General features: G+C 45.4%; 1 protein-coding gene and 1 pseudogene across 8 annotated transcripts in view; one reads left to right on the forward strand and one right to left on the reverse strand.

Moving 5' to 3' along the window:
* MSI2 (musashi RNA binding protein 2) overlaps nt 1–25,089 on the reverse strand; it is a 1,055,328-nt gene that overhangs the window by 379,822 nt on the left and 650,417 nt on the right. For all 8 annotated transcript variants that reach the window (XM_063953648.1, XM_063953647.1, XM_063953646.1 and 5 more), the window contains exon 8: nt 960–1,042. In XM_063953648.1, the coding sequence (XP_063809718.1) occupies nt 960–1,042 (83 nt within the window). The remainder of the gene's footprint in view (nt 1–959; nt 1,043–25,089) is intronic.
* LOC135052642 (5S ribosomal RNA) lies at nt 23,714–23,832 on the forward strand (annotated as a pseudogene).

Genomic DNA, 25,089 nt, shown 5'->3' on the forward strand with positions numbered 1-25,089 from the left:
TTTTGGGGAACAAAAAAAAAAGGATTTAAATAGGAGTCAATGCAAGGTATTTCTTTTCTTGTTGTATGTAACGGTAAGAACAAAATGAACAATATTATTTCCGTGCCCTAGGAAAGAATTAGCAAGTCAAATATTGAGTCAGGCCTCCAGCATATGCTAAGAAGATTGCTTTGATCTTATCTGCTCTAAAAGCTCCATTATTGAATTTATACTCTGTGAACACATACAAGGCCAATATACAATGCATACATAACTGCACTGCTCAAAGAAGCAAGGAGCAGAGAACACAAGCTAAAAATAAAGCAAAATATGGGTACTACAATAAAATACACTATTACTATAATTTTATAAATAGGACTGGTGGCCAGCAGCCACCTCCCGCAATTCCCCACCCATTGCATTACAAGTCTCAGCCCCCTAGTCTCCGATGGCTGAGACCCCCCCCCCCCCCCCCCCCCCCGAAAAAAAAAAAAAAACAACTTGGTTACATTGAGACTGAAAATGGTCTCAATTTAGAGTCTGAATATCTGAATAAGGCCCATATGGACCCCATACACAGTAAATCTGAGATTTATTTGGGCAATTCCCCGATACCCCAATGGCCAGGTTTGTGGGACTGGGATTAAACATTCTTAAAAATCTAGATTAAAAGATCTCGACCGAAAACAGTCGGGATTAGCAAAACAGGCGTTATTAACATGGTTACCTTACACAATGGCTTGCCGATTGCTGGCCGCTGATGGCGGATTTGTGTTTCCAGCAGGGTCAGGGAATCACCTCATAGATGCATGGGGGTCATTCATTTCCATTTAGTAGTGTAGCAGCTTATTTGATCAGCAGAAATTATACAATACGGATTGTTAATTCTACAACAGTTAAACACCATCATCTATGTACATATGTTTAAGATCTAAAACTCAAAGGCTAAATAAAATGTAAATTTGCAGTAAAAGACGTACCATTTTGTTGTTTATTTCATGGAAATGAATTTCACAGACTTTCTCCACAACATCTTCATTTTCAAAGGTTACAAAGCCAAAACCTACAAAAGAAATTTATGACGTTTATTGCATTAAAAAAGAAACAATATTTTTTTTTATGCATCACCCTTACAATGTTGCTTTATGTAAAAACACAAAAGACCATGCTAAAATTAAAGCTGTAATTAAAGCAATAAGCCAAATTATACAATAATAAACCAACATGAAACAAAACAAAAGTTTGTTCCACCACTGTGTTACCAAAGAGTGGGGCAGATGTATTAAGCCTAGGGAAGTGATAAAGCAGTGATAAAAGCAAGGTGATAATGCACAAGCCAATCAGCTCCAATATGTAAATTGACAGTTAGGAGTTGATTGGCTGGTGCGCTATCATCTTCCAGGTACTGCTGCTTTATCACGGCTTTATCACTTCTCCAGGCTTAATACATCTGCCCTATTACTGTGGTAACAGACAAAAATTTATTTACAGCATTACAGATTTAAAGTCAGTTTTAATGGAAAACTAAACAAATGAATTAGCTAACTAGCTCAAATAATACTATTTACGTGCATTCAGTTAGACCTCACGGTTTTGTTTATTTTTAACATACTGTAAAGGGGTCTGGGACTCAGGGTCGACAGCACAAAGGTCGACACACTTTAGGTTGACGCCAATTGGTCGACACGCCTTAGGTCGACACGGACAACAGGTCGACATGGACAAAAGGTCGACAGGAAAAAGGTCGACATGGAAAAAGGTCGACATGAGTTTTTAATGCTTTTTTGGTGTCGTTTTCTTCGTAGAGTGACAGGGAACCCCAATTAGTGCACCGCATCCCCTCGCATGGTGCCTTCGCTCCGCTACCGCTTCGCTCGGCACACTTTACCGTTCCAATCGTAGTCCACGTGGATCGTTAAGTATGAAAAGGTTCAAAAAAAGGAAAAAAATAGTGAAAAACTCATGTCGACCTTTTTCCATGTCGACCTTTTGTCCATGTCGACCTAAGGCATGTCGACCAATTGGCGTCGACCTAAAGTGTGTCGACCTTTGTGCTGTCGACCTGGAGTCCGGATACCCTGTGAAGATGCATATACACTATGAGATATTGACTATCTCCGATTTTGACTTTGCAAATTTCCCTGAACTCCCCGAAGCCCTGAACAACCGATACTGACTATCTTTACTTGAGATTTTGACTTAGTGCCAAGTTTGACTACACTATGTACTAGATTGTACACAATATAGTCAAGATTGACTTGCCTGCAGTGTCTATCCTTTCTTGCAATACCAACCCCATGGGAGTGCGCAACAGTATTGCAAGCTGTGGACACACGGTGCGATTTGCACTAACTTTCATAGTCAAAATCGCAAGGTTACACTGCACCGTGTGTATGCACCTTAAGTGCAGTCAGCTGTCAGAGATCCCAGTTTATAGTATTTCAGATACACATTACACCAGGGCAGTTCAATGGCACTATAGTATGTGGCCTTTAAAGCTGCTCTCCAATGGATGAAACAATTTTACTAAGATGCCCCACTCTCCAAGTTTCTCTTAAGATGGGTACACACTAAGCGATGTGCTCGGTAAACGACAACGCCTAGTATGTCCCCCACCCGGGCCGCCCGATGGCAGGCATACACCGTCATGCTGCGGCTGGCCAGAGCATGCAGCTTTGGACGAGGAGTCCAAATTGAGCTGCATGCACGGCCAAGACCGAGGAGCATTAACGATCCGCGGGGGCCACGTATCGCACGTCTATTACAGCGTACACAATAGCCGATATAGTAAACAACGTCGCTCAGGAAAGGTCAAAATGATCAACGTCATTTACTTTATCGACTAGTGTATACAGGCCTTTACAACCCAACTCATAAACCAAAACGGAGAATCTGCAATCTCTTATCTTGATTTACCCACACCCACCAGGACACTCCTTCCATCATTTAAATAAATCAATAAATTTCTTTACTATTTTTGTTTTAAAAAAAAGGGGAGAAATTTTTAGCAGCAGCCCTCAGTGCTCCAGCAAGGAGTGAATTCACAGTCTAAAAACATTTTTCTTTTAACAAATAAAGTATTAGCAGTTTTGAGAATACAACCAACATAGGCCAAGTTACAATAGTCAATGGGTAACAAATAAAAGATATAGAATACAAAAAAAAAAAAAAGTATAATAAAAGAGTTAACAGTAGACAATAAAATAACATAGGAAGGGGAGGAGAAGAGGGAAGGTGGAATAAAAGGGGGAGTAACCCAGAGACAACGTAGCAGTGATAACACATAATAACATATAAAAAAGCAGACAGTAGTACACCTTCCATCAAAACCACAGATCGCAAATCATTGTAGAAACACATACTGGGCAGATGATCTCTGCAGTCGCTTAAACGTTGAGACATATTCAAACCATAATCTCCACTTAACCAAAGGAGGGGCCATGGAAGTGGATTTTTTTTTTAGTTATGTAGGTGGTAGCTTAGCTTTAAGAGGCCACCAGCTTGCAGGAGTAGAGCTACAATGAATGGAGGTAGGGCTAGATGTGGTGCTGCTGAACTCAATAGCTGGGCCGGCTTTGGTATGTGTGTGTGTTAGGGACCCATGTTATGAAGTCACCTGGTCGTGGTACATGGGCCCACATATTCGCGCAAATGTGTGCTAAGAACTTCACTTATACTCCATGTTAATTGCGAGGGTTTATCTAAATTATTTTTACTATCCGTGTTCTTAGTAGAGATGAGCGGGTTCGGTTCCTCGGAATCCGAACCCGCCCGAACTTCAGTTTTTTTTACACGGGTCCGAGCGACTCGGATCTTCCCGCCTTGCTCGGTTAACCCGAGCGCGCCCGAACGTCATCATCACGCTGTCGGATTATCGCGAGGCTCGGATTCTATCGCGAGACTCTGATTCTATATAAGGAGCCGCGCGTCGCCGCCATTTTCACACGTGCATTGAGATTCATAGGGAGAGGACGTGGCTGGCGTCCTCTCCGTTTATAGAGATTCGAGAAGAGAGTGAGACAGAGAGAGACACAGTAGTAATTTTGGGGAGCATTAGGAGGAGTACTACTACTACTAGTACTTGCTGAAGTGATAGAGATAGTGTGACTGTATTATCTGACTTGTGGGGGAGACACTGACAGTGGGGAGCAGTTAGAGTCTGAGAGCAGGACTCAGGAGTACATATAACGTACAGTGCACACTTTTGCTGCCAGAGTGCCACACTGCCATTGTTTGTGACCACACTGACCACCAGTATAATATATATTGTGATTGTCTGCTTAGGACTCAGGAGTACTACTTGCAAGTTGCTGATAGTGTGACCAGTGACCTGACCACCAGTTTAATAATCACCACCAGTTTAATATATATATATATATAATTGTATATAATATATATATAATATTGTATACCACCTAGCACCTACCCGTGTTTTTTTTTTTTTTTCTTTCTTCTTTATACATACTACTATAGTAGCTTACTGTAGCAGTCTGCGGTGCTGCTGAGCTGACAGTGTCCAGCAGGTCCGTCATCAGTCATTACATAATAAATATATATACCTGTCCGGCTGCAGTACTAGTGATATTATATAATTATATATATATATTGATTTCATCTCATTATCATCCAGTCTATATTATCAGCAGACACAGTACGTTAGTCCACGGCTGTAGCTACCTCTGTGTCGGCACTCGGCAGTCCATCCATAATTGTATACCACCTACCCGTGGTTTTTTTTTTCTTTCTTCTTTATACATACTACTATAGTAGCTTACTGTAGCAGTCTGCGGTGCTGCTGAGCTGACAGTGTCCAGCAGGTCCGTCATCAGTCATTACATAATAAATATATATACCTGTCCGGCTGCAGTACTAGTGATATTATATATACATATATATTGATTTCATCTCATTATCATCCAGTCTATATTAGCAGCAGACACAGTACGGTAGTCCACGGCTGTAGCTACCTCTGTGTCGGCAGTCGCTCGTCCATCCATAATTGTATACCACCTACCCGTGGTTTTTTTCTTTTCTTTCTTCTTTATACATACTACTATAGTAGCTTACTGTAGCAGTCTGCGGTGCTGCTGAGCTGACAGTGTCCAGCAGGTCTGTCATCAGTCATTACATAATAAATATATCTACCTGTCCGGCTGCAGTACTAGTGTGATATTATATATATATATATATATATATATATATTGATTTCATCTCATTATCATCCAGTCTATATTAGCAGCAGACACAGTACGGTAGTCCACGGCTGTAGCTACCTCTGTGTCGGCAGTCGCTCGTCCGTCCATAATTGTATACCACCTACCCGTGGTTTTTTTCTTTTCTTTCTTCTTTATACATACTACTATAGTAGCTTACTGTAGCAGTCTGCGGTGCTGCTGAGCTGACAGTGTCCAGCAGGTCCGTCATCAGTCATTACATAATAAATATATCTACCTGTCCGGCTGCAGTACTAGTGTGATATTATATATATATATATATATATTGATTTCATCTCATTATCATCCAGTCTATATTAGCAGCAGACACAGTACGGTAGTCCACGGCTGTAGCTACCTCTGTGTCGGCAGTCGCTCGTCCATCCATAATTGTATACCACCTACCCGTGGTTTTTTTTTTCTTTCTTCTTTATACATACTACTATAGTAGCTTACTGTAGCAGTCTGCGGTGCTGCTGAGTTGACAGTGTCCAGCAGGTCCGTCATCAGTCATTACATAATAAATATATCTACCTGTCCGGCTGCAGTACTAGTGTGATATTATATATATATATATTGATTTCATCTAATTATCATCCAGTCTATATTAGCAGCAGACACAGTACGGTAGTCTACGGCTGTAGCTACCTCTGTGTCGGCAGTCGCTCGTCCATCCATAATTGTATACCACCTACCCGTGTTTTTTTTTTTTTCTTTCTTCTTTATACATACTACTATATTAGCTTACTGTAGCAGTCTGCGGTGCTGCTGAGCTGACAGTGTCCAGCAGGTCCGTCATCAGTCATTACATAATAAATATATCTACCTGTCCGGCTGCAGTACTAGTGTGATATTATATATATATATATATTGATTTCATCTCATTATCATCCAGTCTATATTAGCAGCAGACACAGTACGGTAGTCCACGGCTGTAGCTACCTCTGTGTCGGCAGTCGCTCGTCCATCCATAAGTATACTAGTATCCATCCATCTCCATTGTTTACCTGAGGTGCCTTTTAGTTGTGCCTATTAAAATATGGAGAACAAAAATGTTGAGGTTCCAAAATTAGGGAAAGATCAAGATCCACTTCCACCTCGTGCTGAAGCTGCTGCCACTAGTCATGGCCGAGACGATGAAATGCCAGCAACGTCGTCTGCCAAGGCCGATGCCCAATGTCATAGTACAGAGCATGTAAAATCCAAAACACCAAATATCAGTAAAAAAAGGACTCAAAAACCTAAAATAAAATTGTCGGAGGAGAAGCGTAAACTTGCCAATATGCCATTTACCACACGGAGTGGCAAGGAACGGCTGAGGCCCTGGCCTATGTTCATGGCTAGTGGTTCAGCTTCACATGAGGATGGAAGCACTCAGCCTCTCACTAGAAAAATGAAAAGACTCAAGCTGGCAAAAGCACCGCAAAGAACTGTGCGTTCTTCGAAATCCCAAATCCACAAGGAGAGTCCAATTGTGTCGGTTGCGATGCCTGACCTTCCCAACACTGGACGTGAAGAGCATGCGCCTTCCACCATTTGCACGCCACCCTGCAAGTGCTGGAAGGAGCACCCGCAGTCCAGTTCCTGATAGTCAGATTGAAGATGTCAGTGTTGAAGTACACCAGGATGAGGAGGATATGGGTGTTGCTGGCGCTGGGGAGGAAATTGACAAGGAGGATTCTGATGGTGAGGTGGTTTGTTTAAGTCAGGCACCCGGGGAGACACCTGTTGTCCGTGGGAGGAATATGGCCGTTGACATGCCTGGTGAAAATACCAAAAAAATCAGCTCTTCGGTGTGGAAGTATTTCAACAGAAATGCGGACAACATTTGTCAAGCCGTGTGTTGCCTTTGTCAAGCTGTAATAAGTAGGGGTAAGGACGTTAACCACCTCGGAACATCCTCCCTTATACGTCACCTGCAGCGCATTCATAATAAGTCAGTGACAAGTTCAAAAACTTTGGGCGACAGCGGAAGCAGTCCACTGACCAGTAAATACCTTCCTCTTGTAACCAAGCTCACGCAAACCACCCCACCAACTCCCTCAGTGTCAATTTCCTCCTTCCCCAGGAAAGCCAATAGTCCTGCAGGCCATGTCACTGGCAATTCTGACGATTCCTCTCCTGCCTGGGATTCCTCCGATGCATCCTTGCGTGTAACGCCTACTGCTGCTGGCGCTGCTGTTGTTGCTGCTGGGAGTCGATGGTCATCCCAGAGGGGAAATCGTAAGACCACTTTCACTACTTCCACCAAGCAATTGACTGTCCAACAGTCCTTTGCGAGGAAGATGAAATATCACAGCAGTCATCCTGCTGCAAAGCGGATAACTGAGGCCTTGGCATCCTGGGTGGTGAGAAACGTGGTTCCGGTATCCATCATTACTGCAGAGCCAACTAGAGACTTGTTGGAGGTACTGTGTCCCCGGTACCAAATACCATCTAGGTTCCATTTCTCTAGGCAGGCGATACCGAAAATGTACACAGACCTCAGAAAAAGAGTCACCAGTGTCCTAAAAAATGCAGCTGTACCCAATGTCCACTTAACCACGGACATGTGGACAAGTGGAGCAGGGCAGGGTCAGGACTATATGACTGTGACAGCCCACTGGGTAGATGTATGGACTCCCGCCGCAAGAACAGCAGCGGCGGCACCAGTAGCAGCATCTCGCAAACGCCAACTCTTTCCTAGGCAGGCTACGCTTTGTATCACCGGTTTCCAGAATACGCACACAGCTGAAAACCTCTTACGGCAACTGAGGAAGATCATCGCGGAATGGCTTACTACAATTGGACTCTCCTGTGGATTTGTGGCATCGGACAACGCCAGCAATATTGTGTGTGCATTAAATATGGGCAAATTCCAGCACGTCCCATGTTTTGCACATACCTTGAATTTGGTGGTGCAGAATTTTTAAAAAAACGACAGGGGCGTGCAAGAGATGCTGTCGGTGGCCAGAAGAATTGCGGGACACTTTCGGCGTACAGGCACCACGTACAGAAGACTGGAGCAACACCAAAAACGCCTCAACCTGCCCTGCCATCATCTGAAGCAAGAAGTGGTAACGAGGTGGAATTCAACCCTATATATGCTTCAGAGGTTGGAGGAGCAGCAAAAGGCCATTCAAGCCTATACAATTCAGCACGATATAGGAGGTGGAATGCACCTGACTCAAGCGCAGTGGAGAATGATTTCAACGTTGTGCAAGGTTCTACTGCCCTTTGAACTTGCCACACGTGAAGTCAGTTCAGACACTGCCAGCCTGAGTCAGGTCATTCCCCTCATCAGGCTTTTGCAGAAGAAGCTGGAGACATTGAAGGAGGAGCTAACACGGAGCGATTCCGCTAGGCATGTGGGACTTGTGGATGGAGCCCTTAATTCGCTTAACAAGGATTCACGGGAGGTCAATCTGTTGAAATCAGAGCACTACATTTTGGCCACCGTGCTCGATCCTAGATTTAAAACCTACCTTGGATCTCTCTTTCCGGCAGACACAAGTCTGCTGGGGTTCAAAGACCTGCTGGTGAGAAAATTGTCAAGTCAAGCGGAACGCGACCAGTCAACATCTCCTCCTTCACATTCTCCCGCAACTGGGGGTGCGAGGAAAAGGCTCAGAATTCCGAGCCCACCCGCTGGCGGTGATGCAGGGCAGTCTGGAGCGACTGCTGATGCTGACATCTGGTCCGGACTGAAGGACCTGTCAACGATTACGGACATGTCGTCTACTGTCACTGCATATGATTCTCTCCCCATTAAAAGAATGGTGGAGGATTATATGAGTGACCGCATCCAAGTAGGCACGTCACACAGTCCGTACTTATACTGGCAGGAAAAAGAGGCAATTTGGAGGCCCTTGCACAAACTGGCTTTATTCTACCTAAGTTGCCCTCCCACAAGTGTGTACTCCGAAAGAGTGTTTAGTGCCGCCGCTCACCTTGTCAGCAATCGGCGTACGAGGTTACTTCCAGAAAATGTGGAGAAGATGATGTTCATTAAAATGAATTATAATCAATTCCTCCGTGGAGACATTGACCAGCAGCAATTGCCTCCACAAAGTACACAGGGAGCTGAGATGGTGGATTCCAGTGGGGACGAATTGATAATCTGTGAGGAGGGGGATGTACACGGTGATATATCGGAGAATGATGATGAGGTGGACATCTTGCCTCTGTAGAGCCAGTTTGTGCAAGGAGAGATTGCTTCTTTTTTGGTGGGGGTCCAAACCAACCCGTCATTTCAGTCACAGTCGTGTGGCAGACCCTGTCACTGAAATGATGGGTTGGTTAAAGTGTGCATGTCCTGTTTATACAACATAAGGGTGGGTGGGGGGGCCCAAGGACAATTCCATCTTGCACCTCTTTTTTCTTAAATTTTTCTTTGCGTCATGTGCAGTTTGGGGAGTGTTTTTTGGAAGGGCCATCCTGCGTGACACTGCAGTGCCACTCCTAGATGGGCCAGGTGTTTGTGTCGGCCACTAGGGTCGCTTATCTTACTCACACAGCTACCTCATTGCGCCTCTTTTTTTCTTTGCGTCATGTGCTGTTTGGGGAGTGTTTTTTGGAAGGGCCATCCTGCGTGACACTGCAGTGCCACTCCTAGATGGGCCCGGTGTTTGTGTCGGCCACTAGGGTCGCTTATCTTACTCACACAGCTACCTCATTGCGCCTCTTTTTTTCTTTGCGTCATGTGCTGTTTGGGGAGGGTTTTTTGGAAGGGACATCCTGCGTGACACTGCAGTGCCACTCCTAGATGGGCCCGGTGTTTGTGTCGGCCACTAGGGTCGCTTATCTTACTCACACAGCTACCTCATTGCGCCTCTTTTTTTCTTTGCGTCATGTGCTGTTTGGGGAGGGTTTTTTGGAAGGGACATCCTGCGTGACACTGCAGTGCCACTCCTAGATGGGCCAGGTGTTTGTGTCAGCCACTAGGGTCGCTTATCTTACCTCACACAGCTACCTCATTGCGCCTCTTTTTTTCTTTGCGTCATGTGCTGTTTGGGGAGGGTTTTTTGGAAGGGCCATCCTGCGTGACACTGCAGTGCCACTCCTAGATGGGCCCGGTGTTTGTGTCGGCCACTAGGGTCGCTTATCTTACTCACACAGCTACCTCATTGCGCCTCTTTTTTTCTTTGCGTCATGTGCTGTTTGGGGAGGGTTTTTTGGAAGGGACATCCTGCGTGACACTGCAGTGCCACTCCTAGATGGGCCCGGTGTTTGTGTCGGCCACTAGGGTCGCTTATCTTACTCACACAGCTACCTCATTGCGCCTCTTTTTTTCTTTGCGTCATGTGCTGTTTGGGGAGGGTTTTTTGGAAGGGACATCCTGCGTGACACTGCAGTGCCACTCCTAGATGGGCCCGGTGTTTGTGTCGGCCACTAGGGTCGCTTATCTTACTCACACAGCTACCTCATTGCGCCTCTTTTTTTCTTTGCGTCATGTGCTGTTTGGGGAGGGTTTTTTGGAAGGGACATCCTGCGTGACACTGCAGTGCCACTCCTAGATGGGCCAGGTGTTTGTGTTGGCCACTAGGGTCGCTTATCTTACTCACACAGCTACCTCATTGCGCCTCTTTTTTTCTTTGCGTCATGTGCTGTTTGGGGAGGGTTTTTTGGAAGGGCCATCCTGCGTGACACTGCAGTGCCACTCCTAGATGGGCCAGGTGTTTGTGTCGGCCACTAGGGTCGCTTAGCTTAGTCATCCAGCGACCTCGGTGCAAATTTTAGGACTAAAAATAATATTGTGAGGTGTGAGGTATTCAGAATAGACTGAAAATGAGTGGAAATTATGGTTATTGAGGTTAATAATACTATGGGATCAAAATGACCCCCAAATTCTATAATTTAAGCTGTTTTTTAGTGTTTTTGAAAAAAACACCCGAATCCAAAACACACCTGAATCCGACAAAAAAAATTTGGTGAGGTTTTGCCAAAACGCGGTCGAACCCAAAACACGGCCGCGGAACCGAACCCAAAACCAAAACACAAGTGCACATCTCTAGTTCTTAGTGCTAGGAGTGTAGATCATCATTTCTCTTCCTGCAGCATAGTATTAGTAGCCTCAGCATGATAGCACTTCTTTAGTGTTCACTCTAGGCTGTTTTAGAAGGGCGCCGCACCCTGCCCGATTTTTTAAAGGCAAAATCCGCCCTGCCCCTTCTGCGGCGCCCTGCTAGAACAGCCACCCGCTTCCTGCCCTCCCAGCGTGTAAAGATGCCGTGCGCATGCGCACGGCATCCATTCACGCTATGGGAGTGAGCTGGGGGAAGCCCAGCACCGAAGGAGGTGCTGGGCACGCCCCCAACAGTAACGTCAATGGCCACAGACGCCCCCTATAGCAACGTCTGTGGGCCGCACTGCCCACTAAAATGACATTATCGTGGCCACGCCCCCTAATTTACATGGCCGCCCCCCGCTTCAGACGCGCACCAATATGCCCCCGGAGTCCGGTGCCCTGCCCCATATTAATCCTAGAAGGAACACTACCTCTTAATATCTTTAGTCGTAGGATGTGCAGTCCAGCCCCCCATCCTTTTTCCTCTATGTGTGTATGTGTTGTAAGAACCACTCGCATTGCTGTCCCAGCAGCAAACTGCTATTTGGTCAAGGTCAGACATCTGCCTGTGATTAAGAAGTAATTTGCTCCCAGGACTATCAGCATGCCTATTAACACAATGTTCAGTAGAATTTATAGAACCATTTTTAGATGGGAGAATTAAGATATATTCCCCTAGCCGTTCCCTCAAAAGAGAATTCACTTTAGAGATTGCCCCTACTGCTGGACTCACTCTATTAACATGTGTCCAAGTCCCCTACACAGGACCTTCCCATGTGTGTCCTTATCCCTCAGCCTAGTGTGTGTTTGACGTCCTCCCACGGGTTCACTACGGCTGGCCGGCGGTCGGGCTCCCGGCGACCAGCATCCCGGCGCCGGGAGCCCGACCGCCGGCTTACCGACAGCTTGGCGAGCGCAAATGAGCCCCTTGCGGGCTCGCTGCGCTCGCCACGCTACGGGCACGGTGGCGCGCCACGCTATTTTATTCTCCCTCTATGGGGGTCGTGGACCCCCACGAGGGAAAATAAGTGTCGGTATGCCGGCTGTCGGGCTCCCGGCGCCGGTATACTGAGCGCCGGGAGCCCGACCGCCGGCAAACAGAAGACCACCCCCTCCCACAGTGTTTCTCCGACGCACCTATCATACTGTGCAACTGGCCCACCTTCCCATGTGTGCCTCTACCTCCTACAAAACTGTGCCGCAGGACCACTCTCTCCATGTGTGCCTCTGACCCACTCTCCTCATGGGTGCCTCTGAACCACCCTCCTCATATGTCCCGACCAAACCTTATCTCACTGTTCCCCCACTGCCACCCCAAATGCGTCTCTGTCCCCTCCCCAACGCTGGCTATGCTGATAAGTAGTAGCATGAACCATGTTAGACGCCACATAACTAAATATAGAGATGGCTGGTGAGCACAATTTACCTTCACTCTAATCGCATTGGCGGTCCCTTAGAAATTTTGCTATGGGGCCCACAAAGACTTACACCCCTGGAGAGCAGGCACAGTGCACTTATGTAAACACAAGGCATTTGTTGAACTCACAGATGTTGAACAAATGTGTGACTCAGGGAACATACAGTATTTCAAAAGACATTTTGGGCCTAATTCAAGGTTGATTGCAAATGCAAAATCTTCCTCTAATGGGCAAAACCATGTGCACTGCAGGTGGGGGCAGAAATAACGTGAGAGTTAGATTTGGGTTGGTTGTATTATTTCTGTGTAGGGTAAATACTGGCTGCTTTATTTTTACAGTGCAATTTAGATTTCAGTTTGAACACACCCCACCCAACCCAAATATAACTCTCTCTGCACATGTTACATCTGCTTCACCTGCAGCGCAACATGGTTTTGCCCAATAGAGGAAAATTTTGCTTTTGCCATCAACCTTGAATTAGGCCCTATATCAGCTGTGTTTAAGGTACACACATGTAAAATATATCTGCTATACTTGCAACGTGCTAGCAGGATGTGTTTATATGGCTGTTTCCTTTTTTTTTTTTTTTTTTTTTATTCTTTCAGTTTTTCTTTATACAGTACATAAACCTTAGTAGTTTATTTAGCATGGCATAAACATTCTCCTACAGATCCACTCATCTGGAATACAGCAGTACTAGTGCTGGACTATAAAAATCATCATCAATTTAATAGACCTTTTTCATCTGGGTACTAAAGAGAAAAAAAGAAATATAAAATCTTACTGTATGAATCTATCTATAACAGCCAATGTTCTCTCCATTAAGAATAACTGCTTTGGTGCTATCAAATTCACAGCAGTGCACATCAAATACGTAAAGGGGTTATAAATTACCTAGCACAAACCACTAGGAGAATAAAAAAAAAAGAAGAGGCAAAAAACCCACTACATTCATAACCAACACAGCCATGGAGGGAAAAAAGTATTTACATTCTTTTCCGGACTAATGAGGAAAAGTTAATAGGTTCGTTCAGCAGGCGCACACACAGCACTATTTAGTGGTTTGCAAGTGCCTTGAAGCATACAAGGCGTTAACTTGCCTGTTATTTATAAGGGTCAGGAGACACGGCAGGGAAATGAGGGCCTTGCTCTCACGGGGAAGCAGTCAGTGTAATAATAAAGAGCTCCTTGGATCAGTGCAGGTCTGCATTGTCTTTGAACACCCTGATGCGGTCAACCCCTAGGGTCAACCAGCATCCGGAGATGGTTATTTTTTCCTTTCTTCCTGAATTATTTCCTTTAATACCTCATCGGGACATCCTGAGGCCTTTAAGAAGCTATTAAAGTTTGAGGCTTGTGATCTGAACGCTTGTTTTCCTCTCCACAGCTGCATCAAAAAGAAGACTGATTTGGCCCAGTTAAAGGATGTTTGATGCCTGCTGCCTACCCATCAGCTACGCAGTGTATTTACTCATCCAGGCCCTGAATCTGCCAGACAAAGCCACATGGAAAGGCTTTTGGCAGGCAGCTCCAACTCTGCGTATTGATTCCCTCTTAAAAATCAACACACTGTCATTTTCCAAACAACTGCTCAATACTTAAACAAATAAAACATGAGGGGGGACAAAAAAGAGCGAGTTCTCTGAAGGCAGCCTGAAGCACAGGGAAAGTCAACCATTACTGGAAAAATCAACCTCCTAAATTAATACAGAAATCTTTTAGTTGCATATAAAAGGTGCTATATAAATGTGACCCCCCCCCCCCCCCCCCCCCTGAAATGCTGTGCTTATTGGATCACACAGATTGTGGCACTTAGCCAGATAAAGTATTAAGACATTGTATGTATCTGCAAGTGCCCCAGAGGATCTTACATTCTATATTCCCTACCAAATACAAACACATACTGACTAGGGTTAAATTTTCTGTTCAGCGTTAACCCACCAATACAGTATGTATTAGAAATATGACACACAGACATGGGGGGGGAAATAACCCCACAAAGATAGTGCCCTGGTCAGGAATTAAACTCATGATCTCAACGCTGTGAGGTAGTAATGCTACTAACCACCATGCCAACCGTGCTGTTAATTCCACTTGGAACTTGTGAGTGGTGGGCCCAGATGCAAAAATATAATTTGGGCCCCCCTCCTCCACCCCAACCTAAGGTCACTATATGTCACATGGCAGACTGAGGCAGAAGGTGATAGCGTAAGGCAGGGGAAGGCAGAGGTTGACAGGGGTACAAGCACAATGTCCTGTGTGGAGTGGATAGCAGGAAAACATTGGCCTCTGCTCTGTCCCTGACAGGGTCCCCGTGCTTTCCTCAGTTTGGCACTCAGTCAGGCTGACTCTGACAGTGCCAGTTACCCCGATTGTGAGTTGCACTCAATTTACATACAGCAGTGAAAAAAATTGTACAGCTGTCTGTTAAGGGCCCTACACACTAGAAGACATGACCAATGTGACAGATGAACAATTTGAAAAGATGACCAATTTCCTTTGAACTTCCAGGAGTCCTGACAAACGAAATTGAGTGTACACACTAAGTAATTTTTCAGACAATTTGAAAGACGAAAGACATCTTTGGAATTGACACCTTATTTACATATTTTAATATTGGGGAGGCATTTCTGGGTGTGTGGGCAGGGCTGCAGAAGGGGGAACCAATTAAGTTTTTTTTTATCACCCACTTCCCCACCAACGTAATTAAAAATAAGAATTTACTTACCGATAATTCTATTTCTCATAGTCCGTAGTGGATGCTGGGGACTCCGTAAGGACCATGGGGAATAGCAGCTCCGCAGGAGACTGGGCACATCTAAAGAAAGCTTTAGGACTATCTGGTGTGCACTGGCTCCTCCCCCTATGACCCTCCTCCAAGCCTCAGTTAGGATACTGTGCCCGGACGAGCGTACACAATAAGGAAGGATTTTGAATCCCGGGTAAGACTCATACCAGCCACACCAATCACACCGTATAACCTGTGATCTGAACCCAGTTAACAGCATGATAACAGAGGAGCCTCTGAAAGATGGCTCACAACAATAATAACCCGATTTTTGTAACAATAACTATGTACAAGTATTGCAGACAATCCGCACTTGGGATGGGCGCCCAGCATCCACTACGGACTATGAGAAATAGAATTATCGGTAAGTAAATTCTTATTTTCTCTAACATCCTAAGTGGATGCTGGGGACTCCGAAAGGACCATGGGGATTATACCAAAGCTCCCAAACGGGCGGGAGAGTGCGGATGACTCTGCAGCACCAAATGAGAGAACTCCAGGTCCTCCTCAGCCAGGATATCAATTTTGTAGAATTTTACAAACGTATTTGCTCCTGACCAAGTAGCTGCTCGGCAAAGTTGTAAAGCCGAGACCCCTCGGGCAGCCGCCCAAGATGAGCCCACCTTCCTTGTGGAGTGGGCATTTACAGATTTTTGGCTGTGGCAGGCCTGCCACAGAATGTGCAAGCTGAATTGTACTACAAATCCAACGAGCAATAGTCTGCTTAGAAGCAGGAGCACCCAGCTTGTTGGGTGCATACAGGATAAACAGCGAGTCAGATTTCCTGACTCCAGCCGTCCTGGAAACATATATTTTCAGGGCACTGACAACGTCTAGCAACTTGGAGGCCTCCAAGTCCCTAGTAGCCGCAGGCACCACCAATAGGTTGGTTCAGGTGAAACACTGAAACCACCTTGGGGAGAAACTGAGGACGAGTCCTCAATTCCGCCCTGTCCGAATGGAAAATCAGATAAGGGCTTTTTCAGGATAAAGCCGCCCATTCTGACACGCGCCTGGCCCAGGCCAGGGCCAACAGCATGACCACTTTTCATGTGAGATATTTTAACTCCACAGATTTAAGTGGTTCAAACCAATGTGACTTTTGGAACCCAAAACTACATTGAGATCCCAAAGTGCCACTGGAGGCACAAAAGGAGGCTGTATATGCAGTACCCCTTTTACAAACGTCTGAACTTCAGGGACTGAAGCTAGTTCTTTTTTGGAAGAAAATTGACAGGGCCGAAATTTGAACCTTAATGGACCCCAATTTCAGGCCCATAGACACTGTTTGCAGGAAATGTAGGAATCGACCCAGTTGAATTTCCTCCGTCGGGCCTTACTGGCCTCGCACCACGCAACATATTTTCGCCAATTGCGGTGATAATGTTTTTGCTGTTACATCCTTCCTGGCTTTGATCAGGATAGGGATGACTTCATCTGGAATGCCTTTTTTCCTTCAGGATCTGGCGTTCAACCGCCATGCCGTCAAACGCAGCCGCGGTAAGTCTTGGAACAGACAGGGTCCTTGCTGGAGCAGGTCCCTTCTTAGAGGTAGAGGCCACGGATCTTCCGTGAGCATCTCTTGAAGTTCCGGTTACCAAGTTCTTCTTGGCCAATCCGGAACCACGAATATAGAGCTTACTCCTCTCCATCTTATCAATCTCAGTACCTTGGGTATGAGAGGCAGAGGAGGGAACACATACCCTGACTGGTACACCCACGGTGTTACCAGAGCGTCTACAGCTTATTGCCTGAGGGTCCCTGGACCTGGCGCAATACCTGTCGAGTTTTTAATCATGTGGAAGACTTCTGGGTGAAGTCCCCACTCTCCCGGGTGGAGGTCGTGCTGAGGAAGTCTGCTTCCCAGTTGTCTACTCCCGGAATGAATACTGCTGACAGTGCTATCACATGATTTTCCGCCCAGCGAAGAATCCTTGCAGCTTCTGCCATTGCCCTCCTGCTTCTTGTGCCACCCTGTCTGTTTACGTAGGTGACTGCCGTGATGTTGTCCGACTGGATCAACACCGGCTGACCTTGAAGCAGAGGTCTTGCTAAGCTTAGAGCATTGTAAATGTCCCTTAGCTTCAGGATATTTATGTGAAGTGATGTCTCCAGGCTTGACCATAAGCCCTGGATATTCCTTCCCTGTGTGACTGCTCCCCAGCCTCGCAGGCTGGCATCCGTGGTCACCAGGACCCAGTCCTGAATGCCTAATCTGCGGCCCTCTAGAAGATGAGCACTCTGCAACCACCACAGGAGGGACACCCTTGTCCTTGGTGACAGGGTTATCCGCTGATGCATCTGAAGATGCGACCCGGACCATTTGTCCAGCAGGTCCCACTGGTGCGTGGAATCTGTCGAATGGGATTGCTTCGTAGGAAGCCACCATTTTACCCAGAACCCTTGTGCATTGATGCACTGAGACTTGGCTCGGTTTTAGGAGGTTCCTGACTAGCTCGGATAACTCCCTGGCTTTCTCCTCCGGGAGAAACACCTTTTTCTGGACTGTGTCCAGGATCATCCCTAGGAACAGAAGACACGTCGTCGGAACCAGGTGCGATTTTGGAATATTGAGAATCCAATCGTGCTGCCGCAACACTACCTGAGATAGTGCTACACCGACCTCCAACTGTTCCCTGGATCTTACCCTTATCAGGGAATTGTCCAAGTAAGGGATAACTAAAATTCACTTCCTTCGAAGGAATATCATCATTTCGGCCATTACCTTGGTAAAGACCCGGGGTGCCGTGGACCATCCATACGGCAGCGTCTGAACTGATAGTGACAGTTCTGTACCATAAACCTGAGGTACCCTTGGTGAGAAGGGTAAATTTTGACATGAAGGTAAGCATCCTTGATGTCCCGAGACATCATGTAGTCCCCTTCTTCCAGGTTCGCAATCACTGCTCTGAGTGACTCAATCTTGAATTTGAACCTCTGTATGTAAGTGTTCAAAGATTTTAGATCTAGAATCGGTCTCACCGAGCCGTCCGGCTTCGGTACCACAACAGGGTGGAATAATACCCCGTTCCCTGTTGCAGGAGGGGTATCTTGATTATCACCTGCTGGGAATACAGCTTGTGAATGGCTTCCAAAACTGTCTCCCTGTCAGAAGGAGACATCGGTAAAGCCGACTTTAGGAAACGGCGAGGGGGAGACGTCTCGTATTCTAATTTGTACCCCTGAGATATCACCTGAAGGATCCAGGGGTCTACTTGCGAGTGAGCCCACTGCGCGCTGAAATTCACTGAGACGGGCCCCCCACCGTGCCTGATTCTGCTTGTAAAGCCCCAGCGTATACTGAGGGCTTGGCAGAGGCGGGAGAGGGTTTCTGTTCCTGGGAACTGGCTGATTTCTGCAGCCTTTTTCCTCTCCCTCTGTCACGGGGCAGAAATGAGGAACCTTTTGCCCGCTTGTCCACGAAAAGACTGCGCCTGATAATACGGCGTCTTCTCATGTTGAGAGGCGACCTGGGGTACAAACGTGGAATTCCCAGCTGTTGCCGTGGCCACCAGGTCTGAAAGACCGACCCCAAATAACTCCTCCCTTAATAAAGCAATACTTCCAAATGCCGTTTGGAATACGCATCACCTGACCACTGACGTGTCCATAACCCTCTACTGGTAGAAATGGACAACGCGCTTAGACTTGATGCCAGTCGGCAAATATTCCGCTGTGCATCACGCATATATAAAAATGCATCTTTTAAATGCTCTATAGGCAAAAATATACTGTCCCTATCTAGGGTATCAATATTTTCAGTCAGGGAATCCGACCACGCCAACCCAGCACTGCACATCCAGGCTGAGGCGATTGCTGGTCGCAGTATAACACCAGTATGTGTGTAAATACCTTTTAGGATACCCTCCTGCTTTCTATCAGCAGGATCCTTAAGGGCGGCCATCTCAGCGAAGGTAGAGCCCTTACAAGCGTGTGAGCGCTTTATCCCCCCTAGGGGGTGTTTCCCAACGCACCCTAACCTCTGGCGGGAAAGGATATAATGCCAATAACATTTTAGAAATTATCCGTTGTTATCGGGGGAAACCCACGCATCATCACACACCTCATTTAATGTCTCAGATTCAGGAAAACTACAGGTAGTTTTTCCTCACCGAACATAATACCCCTTTTTTTGGTGGTACTCGTATTATCAGAAATGTGTAAAACATTTTTCATTGCCTCAATCATGTAACGTGTGGCCCTACTGGAAGTCACATTCGTCTCTTCACCGTCGACACTGGAGTCAGTATCCGTGTCGGCGTCTATATCTGCCATCTGAGGTAACGGGCGCTTTAGAGCCCCTGACGGCCTATGAGACGTCTGGACAGGCACAAGCTGAGTAGCCGGCTGTCTCATGTCAACCACTGTCTTTTATACAGAGCTGACACTGTCACGTAATTCCTTCCAACAGTTCATCCACTCAGGTGTCGACCCCCTAGGGGGTGACATCACTATTACAGGCAATCTGCTCCGTCTCCACATCATTTTTCTCCTCATACATGTCGACACAAAAGCACCGACATACAGCACACACACAGGGAATGCTCTGATAGAGGACAGGACCCCACTAGCCCTTTGGGGAGACAGAGGGAGAGTTTGCCAGCACACACCAGAGCGCTATATATATACAGGGATAACCTTATATAAGTGTTTTTCCCCTTATAGCTGCTGTATAGTTAATACTGCGCCTAATTAGTGCCCCCCTCTCTTTTTTTAACCCTTTCTGTAGTGTAGTGACTGCAGGGGAGAGACAGGGAGCTTCCCTCCAACGGAGCTGTGAGGGAAAATGGCGCCAGTGTGCTGAGGAGATAGGCTCCGCCCCTTTTTTGCGGACTTTTCTCCTGCTTTTTTATGGATTCTGGCAGGGGTTAAATGCATCCATATAGCCCAGGAGCTATATGTGATGCATTTTTTTTGCCATCCAAGGTGTTTTTATTGCGTCTCAGGGCGCCCCCCCCCAGCGCCCTGCACCCTCAGTGACCGAAGTGTGAAGTGTGCTGAGAGCAATGGCGCACAGCTGCAGTGCTGTGCGCTACCTTGTTGAAGACAGGACGTCTTCTGCCGCCGATTTTCCGGACCTCTTCTGCCTTCTGGCTCTGTAAGGGGGCCGGCGGCGCGGCTCTGGGACCCATCCAAGCTGGGCCTGTGATCGTCCCTCTGGAGCTAATGTCCAGTAGCCTAAGAAGCCCAATCCACTCTGCACGCAGGTGAGTTCGCTTCTTCTCCCCTTAGTCCCTCGATGCAGTGAGCCTGTTGCCAGCAGGTCTCACTGAAAATAAAAAACCTAATCTAAAACTTTCACTAAGAAGCTCAGGAGAGCCCCTAGTGTGCACCCTTCTCGTTCGGGCACAGAGATCTAACTGAGGCTTGGAGGAGGGTCATAGGGGGAGGAGCCAGTGCACACCAGATAGTCCTAAAGCTTTCTTTAGATGTGCCCAGTCTCCTGCGGAGCCGCTATTCCCCATGGTCCTTACGGAGTCCCCAGCATCCACTTAGGACGTTAGAGAATTTTTTTTATAATGGGTTCAATATAATAGATAGATAGATAGATAGATAGATAGACAGATAGTAACATAGTATCTGAGGTTGAAAAAAGACAATTGTCCATCGAGTTCAACCTATTTGTGGTCTCCTATGCATGATGATTTGACTAAAATTTCTGACTGATGCTGCTGTCAGCCGTTACATTTTATCCCTATTTATAGTAACTATAATGCATGACTATGCACCATACCCCTGGATATCCTTATCCATTAGGAATTTATCTAACCCATTCTTAAAAGTGTTGACAGATTCCGCCATTACAACTCCCTCGGGCAGGGAATTCCAAACACGTATTGTCCTTACCGTGAAAAAGCCTTTACGCCGTATTGTGCGGAATCTCCTCTCCTCTAACCTGAGCGAGTGTCCACGAGTCCTCTGTGTTGATCTAACCAAAAACAGGTCCCGCGCAAGCTCTGTGTATTGTCCCCTTATATATTTGTAGATGTTGATCATATCCCCTCTTAGTCTCCGCTTTTCCAATGTAAACATGCCTAGTCTTTCAAGCCTTTCCTTGTATTCCATTGTCTCCATGCCCTTAATTAGTTTGGTCGCCCTCCTCTGTACCTTTTCAAGCTCCAGGATATCCTTTTTGCAGTACGGTGCCCAGAATTGTACACCGTATTCAAGGTGTGGCCTCACTAGTGATTTATATAATGGGAGTATAATACTCTCGTCCCTAGCATCAATACCCCGTTTTATGCATGCTAATATCTTATTAGCCTTCTTTGCTGCAGTCCTACTTTGGGTACTACTGCTTAGCTTGCTATCTATGAGGACACCCAAGTCCTTTTCCAGTACAGAATCCCCTAATTTTACGCCATTTAGTAGGTAGGTGTAATTTATGTTCTTGTTACCACAGTGCATTACCTTACACTTGTCTGTGTTGAAGCGCATTCTCCATTTGGCTGCCCATGCTTCTAATTTAACTAAGTCGTTCTGAAGAGACTCGGCATCCTCCTCTGTATTTATAGCCTTACATAATTTGGTATCATCTGCAAAAATTGACACCATGCTCTCTAGAGATAGATAGATAGGCAACATGCATGCCTCCATTTAAGTTTCTCAGACGCCAAGAGTGCCACACCTGCCTATCTACATACATCCATTTATGTGTGGGCAGAGCCAGACCAGAGAGAGCCAGACCTGCGTATTATATATATATATATATATATATATATATATATATATATATAATATTTGGAACCCATTATAATTAATTTGTAATTACATTGGTGGGTACATTGGGGGGGGGGGGGGGGGGGCAGTGGGTGCATCGGTGGGGCAGTGGATGGAGACGCGGAGCAGTCAGCATCTCCCCTCCAGCAGCTCCCGTCAGCAGCTCAGCTACAATGAAGCCACTGGAGGGGAGACACGCTGAGATTTAATAATCTGGGATGGTGACATGGATCTTTTTAACCAATTTTTTAAACATATTTGTACCAATGACATGAATCTCGCTTTTACATCCAATGTGAATAAAGAACATATCGAGTTTCTGGATTTGATTCTCACAGGGGAAAATGGAAGAATCACCACTAAAAATTACATTAAACATGTGGACACCAACAGCTATCTCCACTACAAAAGTAACCATCTGAGGAGCTGGAAGAATAATATTCCGTTTTCCCAATTTAGTAGAATCAAAAGAAATTGCAGTAATCCAGAGGACTGTCAGACACAATTGGAATTGTATACCAGCAGATTCAAGCAGAAAGAATACCCGGACACAATTTTAAAAAAAGCCATCACCAGAACCAACCTGGTTGAGAGACCACAATTGCTGGAATATAAAACAAGAGAAACAAAGAAAGACTCTACGGCTTTTATAACTACTTACAACCGGCATGAAAAATCTATCAGAGAGTCTTTCAGGAACCATTGGCGGATACTGCTCATGGACCCCATCCTTAAGGAAATCCTCCCTCCTCACCCAGAGATAGTTTTTAAAAAATCAAGAAACCTGAAGGACATCTTAGCCCCAAGCATGTTGAGGAATGACCAAGACAAAGATCACACCTGGCCCAAATGCAAGGGCTCATACAAATGTGGGCGATGTAATGTATGTCGTTATCTACACCCCAACAGGAGAACCTTTACGGACATGGAGAAGAAAAAGGAATACAGGATTAAGGAATATATGAACTGCAACACCCAGTCGGTCATATATCTTCTAGAATGTGACTGTGGTAAACAGTACATAGGGAAAACCAAGAGACCTCTAAAACTAAGGATACAGGAACACGTGAGGAATATTAAGAATAAAGTGGAAACTCACGTTGTCTCCCAACACTTCACCACAACACACAACTCCAACCCAGAAGCCCTTACCTTCAAAGCCATCGAACTGGTGAAACTGGGGGAGAGAGGAGGAGACCTCGCTAATAAATTGTCACGCAGAGAGATGTTCTGGATATTCCAACTACAAACACTACAACCAAAAGGATTCAACGACAACTATGAAATCGCCCCATTCTTATAAAATACGGTACTATCTTTCATCCATCTATCAATGTGACTAGAACCTTTATCCACGCCCTCCCACACACAGTGTCCCCACTCCCCCTTATTTCCCATAGTCCTATCCTCCCCAAAAATCCCCCCCCCCCCCAACCCCCTCACTCCCACCCCACCTGTACAGTTATTTCACTATAGTAGTCAATGTATATCACTTAATTTACACTGGAAAATAATTAAATGTAGAGTGTGAATCCGTAAGGCACAACGAAGTTACAGTCATACCACGCTGGAAATGCCGAAACACGCCTGATCTTGGAAGCCAAGCAGCGCTGGGCCCGATCAGTACCAGTAGGGGAGACCAACTGGGAAGATCAGGTACTGTACGAAATAGTAACTCATAGAGGCCTGAGAAAGGTAAAACACTCTACATATATATATATATATATATATATATATATTTTTATTTATTTCTATTTATTTCTATTTTTATTTTTTTATTTTTTTATTTTTATTATATTTTTATTTTTATTTTTGTCTATATATTGTATATATATTCTATTTATCTTATATCATATTAATCCCAAAAAATTAATACAACTGCTTACTACACCATACACCTCAATAACACTGTCACTTTAACTCCTGTGCACAATCATTTAGAGCCATCCCTGTAAATATAGCACACCTAATGCACAAGCACTTTTTTAGATACTGCTATATAATCACTTGCACTAGTCCTATAATATGAGATATTATACTGTGGAAGATGTAATCTATGATTTTGGACGTTTTTCCTGATACTATTTATCCGTTTTTTTCCATATGGAACGATCCCCATGGCTACCTGACGGGTGCTGGGCCAGACAATCTACTAGAAAATGGCCACAAATGCATATAAAGAATAGTTGAAATCCCATCAAACATGGCCGCCGGGAGAGGACACACTAAAAAGACTCCTCAATCCTTAACAGACAAAATTGCTGTGTGGACCAAAAGAGTGACATCGCAGCGCCGCGGGCACATGCGCAGACGACAGAGGAAGTGGGGCGGAAGTGATGTATCGCGGCCTCCGTCCCCGGAAGTGTGGCGGAAGTGCCGCGATTACACTACAAATAGACATTTCACATCTTTTAACTACTCAAAAACCGCTCAGACTCAATCGTTTTTACTTACTGTGGATCCTAAACTGACTGTTATCATTTAGACTGCATTTATAAATATACCAGCTGTATTATATACTTAATTGTATCACATGACTCCCTGTTAAGATATGACCCTCCCACCATGCTATAACAGCTATAAATAGACTCACAGGTTCATTGTACCCTCACCCTTTGAAGAAGTCTCAATAGACGAAACGCGTTGGGAACATATACCTACCTCAAACTAAGATAAGAAAAAAATTCTTATACTTGCTCTTACTTACTTTTATTGTAGTTTATATAATTCATTTAAGTGCTTTTAGTTCATTTTGTGTTTTATTATTGTCCCATTTTTTAAAATGTTTTTCCTTTAATTATTTTATATCTTTCCTGTAATATTTTAATTTTACGTGAATAAATACCTATTTTACTTATATTTGGTAACTATACACTTATTATATTGACACCTGGGTCGCTATATATCCTTCATCTCCCCCGCTTT

Source organism: Pseudophryne corroboree, chromosome 2, assembly GCF_028390025.1.
Source record: "Pseudophryne corroboree isolate aPseCor3 chromosome 2, aPseCor3.hap2, whole genome shotgun sequence".
In the NCBI taxonomy this organism is placed as follows: Eukaryota; Metazoa; Chordata; class Amphibia; order Anura; family Myobatrachidae; genus Pseudophryne; species Pseudophryne corroboree.